Below are 3,223 nucleotides of genomic sequence, written 5' to 3' on the forward strand. Positions count from 1 at the left end.
CGACCGCTCGCGTCGTGTGACACGTATTTTCAAGTAATTCAAAAAATACAAAAATATAAAATTTTCAAAATATAAAAACATCAACATTTTCAAACAAAAGTCTTTTTAAGAACTACGTGATCCTTGATTCTCCACCGCGAGATACGTAGGAGCAAGGCCAGCCCTTGTCAGGTTCACCTCTCAAAAAAATCAAATCATTTTCTTAATAGTTTTTCAAATATCTTTTTAAGAACTACGTAACCCTGATTTCTCACTTTAAATGAGAATACGTAGGACCAAGGTCAATCATTGTCGGGCCCAAAAAATTAAAAAATATATTTTGTTTCTTTTTTAGCATTTTTTGTCTTATTATTTTTGGGGAAAATTAACATTTTAAAAATCACATCGACTTTGCATTTTTAATTAAAGGTACCGCCTTTGGGCGGGCGCTGTAGGGTGCTAACACCTTCCCTACGCGTAACCGACTCCCGGATCCAAAATCTGGTTTTCCGCAGACTTGTCTTATTCTTTATGGTTTTCCATAGTTTTCCAGAATAACTATGGTGGCGACTCCCAAATCTTTTTTAAAACGCGTTTTCTTTTTTCGATTCGTCGTCCCGTCGCGATTCCGGTTGCGACAGCTGGCGACTCCACTGGGGACGCTAGAGAGTCAAGCCATTTAATTAGAAATGCAAACTTGATGTGATTTTCCTAATGTTTTCTTTCCCCTTTCTTTTATTTGTGTATTCTTGTCTTCATATGTGGTATATATTTGCTTCTTGGATTAGTTGTGTGTGAATTACTTTGTTTATTTTGATATATATGTTGGAATTGCTCTATATCTGCCTGGGAAATTGTCTGATTGTTTTGCAGGTGGGGGTTTGGGTATGCATCATCCTCCCTTCACACACACACATTATGCATATCATGAGTGGGGCCCTGTACCCGGGTCTGTGTAACTTAGAATTAGAGGGGATTGTGTAGCAGTGCCACAGTGGATGAACCTCCCAAGTGGTCATTGTGAGAACCCCAAGTAGAGTTTGTTTGCTCCTTTGGTACTCTCACTTCTTGTTGATTACCAACTGCTGTGAGAAATGCCATGGAGTGGGCCATAACTCTAATGACCTTGACCATTAGGTACTAGGAAACCATCCTTGTGAGCGCATATACTTCACCTTAGATCTTAAGCGTCGAACCACAGCTAAGGCACAAAGGGAGATGTGTGCAGTTTATAACTCTAATTTGTATCTTCAGCTTTTGTCTATGCATCTTGTACATATCCCCCTATCATCTCGTACATCTTCTTTATTTTATTTTCTCATTCTTTTCTTTTTTTCTCCATACTTTTTCATGGTCTTATCACATTTGTTGGTTCTAGGTAGCAAATTATAAAGTTGTGATTAAGTCCTCGAAAAGAAAATGGAAACTAACATGGGATTTGGAGATGGGGAGCATTCAAGTGCATACACTTTGAAGAAAAGAATATCGATCAAAGCAAAGGAAGGTAATCTGAGTGGCCTCCGAGAACTAGTGAAGGGAATGAAGTCGACCCAGAGGGATGCATTCAGGGGAAAATATGGGAATTTGTTGAACCTATTAGAGGTGGAGGTCCAAACATCAGCGATTACTACTTTAGCTCAGTACTATGACCCACCCCTAAGATGCTTTACTTTTCAAGACTTTCAGTTGGCACCAACAATCGAGGAATTGGAGCAAATCTTGGATATGCCTCTCGAAGGCAAGACTCCATATAACTACCTCGGACAATATACCCATGTCTTGTCGCTGTCTGAAATAATGAAGATACACCCTATGAAGTTGGAAAGCAAATTCACAATTAAGGGTAAAGCAAGGGGCATTCCTCAAGGATACCTCGAGTGGTACTTGCATCAGTTAGCTGTGGGGGAAAAATGGGAAACGTTTATGGATGTTCTAGCCTAAATCCTTATGGTGTCATGCTTTTCCCTAATGTCAATGATTTTGTTGACTGTGCTGCCATGAATGCGTTTGTGGGATACAAAAGTCGTTATGAAAATCCTGTCACTGCCATTCTAACTGAGGTGTACGGGACTTTGAATCAATGTCATGAGCTTAAGAGAAGGAAGATGTTATGTTGTTTACCGGTGTTGTATGTATGGTTCATCTCTCGTGTGAGTAAGGGCATTTTGAATGCTACGTGCCCTGTGGAGGAGCTACTACAATGTAAACCAGAGATAAAAGGGGCCAATGAATGGGCACAACTCTGTGCAAGCTTAAGTGAGGAGAAGATTAGATGGTGTGCTTCTTGGCAGCAAGGATCGCATATCATATACCATTGTGGCAATTACCCTAATGTGCCCCTCATGGGTATCCGGTGTTGTATTAATTACAATCCTTTGCTAGCACAAAGACAATTTGGGTATCCTATGAGAGGATCACCAACATCGGCATCCCTCGCCACATTGCGAATTTATTACGAGGAAGGGACTTTTGCTGAAGTGCTTCACCAAATTAGAGACGCTTGGGGCAATATTGTTCGTGCAGAGGGGGACCCAAGATCGTGGACTGTTGATGAAAGAATTCCTTACAACCAATGGCTCGCAGCAAGGGTTAAGGCAGTCAAATTGCCATTCAAGTTGATTTCTCCAGACTCGAATGTTGAAAAGAGGTTGTTGAATGCTGAGGTTCAACAAGCGAAGTTGCTGAGGGCAGAACTAGAGAGGACGAAACAGGAAAATGTCACGTTGACCAATGACCTTCAAAACCTGCAACAAAATTATGCAAACCTCAAACATGATAAGATGGAAAGCGAGTGGGTGCATGAAGAGTTGATAAGAAAGCAGAAACAAGACCTAACATCAGTTAATGCTGAGCTGAGGTGGAAATCCATGGAGTGCGGCATAACAGAGATATCAGAGCGTGTTAGAAGAGACTTGTGTGGTGAATTCAAGAGGGACAAGCAAGAAGCATTGGAAAAGTTGTAGGACATACAGATCAAACTTAATGATGCCGAGCAACAGGTGGAAGAAGCAGTGGCGAAACTAGAGAAAGAACGTTTGCATCATGCAGAATCAGAAAATAGACATCAAGAATTGATGATTCAAATGAATGAATATGTCGTGGAACAAGGACGAATTACAGAGCACTGGAAGATATGTTTCTTGCAGCTAGTCTCCCTCGCTAATGGAGCCATCGAAAATGTCCCTAAGTTACTAGCTGATGCTGAGTCTGCAATGCCGATTTTTAACCCACCTAAGGGGATTGA

General features: G+C 41.0%; 1 protein-coding gene across 1 annotated transcript; it reads left to right on the top strand.

Annotated features, from left to right (window-relative positions):
- Positions 1 to 1,934: 1,934 nt before the first annotated feature.
- On the top strand, positions 1,935 to 2,942 carry LOC114175538. Its single transcript, XM_028060293.1, has one exon. It carries the CDS (start codon positions 1,935 to 1,937, stop codon positions 2,940 to 2,942), a length of 1,008 nt encoding a protein of 335 aa, XP_027916094.1.
- Positions 2,943 to 3,223: the final 281 nt, after the last annotated feature.

The sequence above is a fragment of the Vigna unguiculata genome, chromosome 3 (genome assembly GCF_004118075.2).
Source record: "Vigna unguiculata cultivar IT97K-499-35 chromosome 3, ASM411807v1, whole genome shotgun sequence".
NCBI lineage: Eukaryota > Viridiplantae > Streptophyta > Magnoliopsida > Fabales > Fabaceae > Vigna > Vigna unguiculata.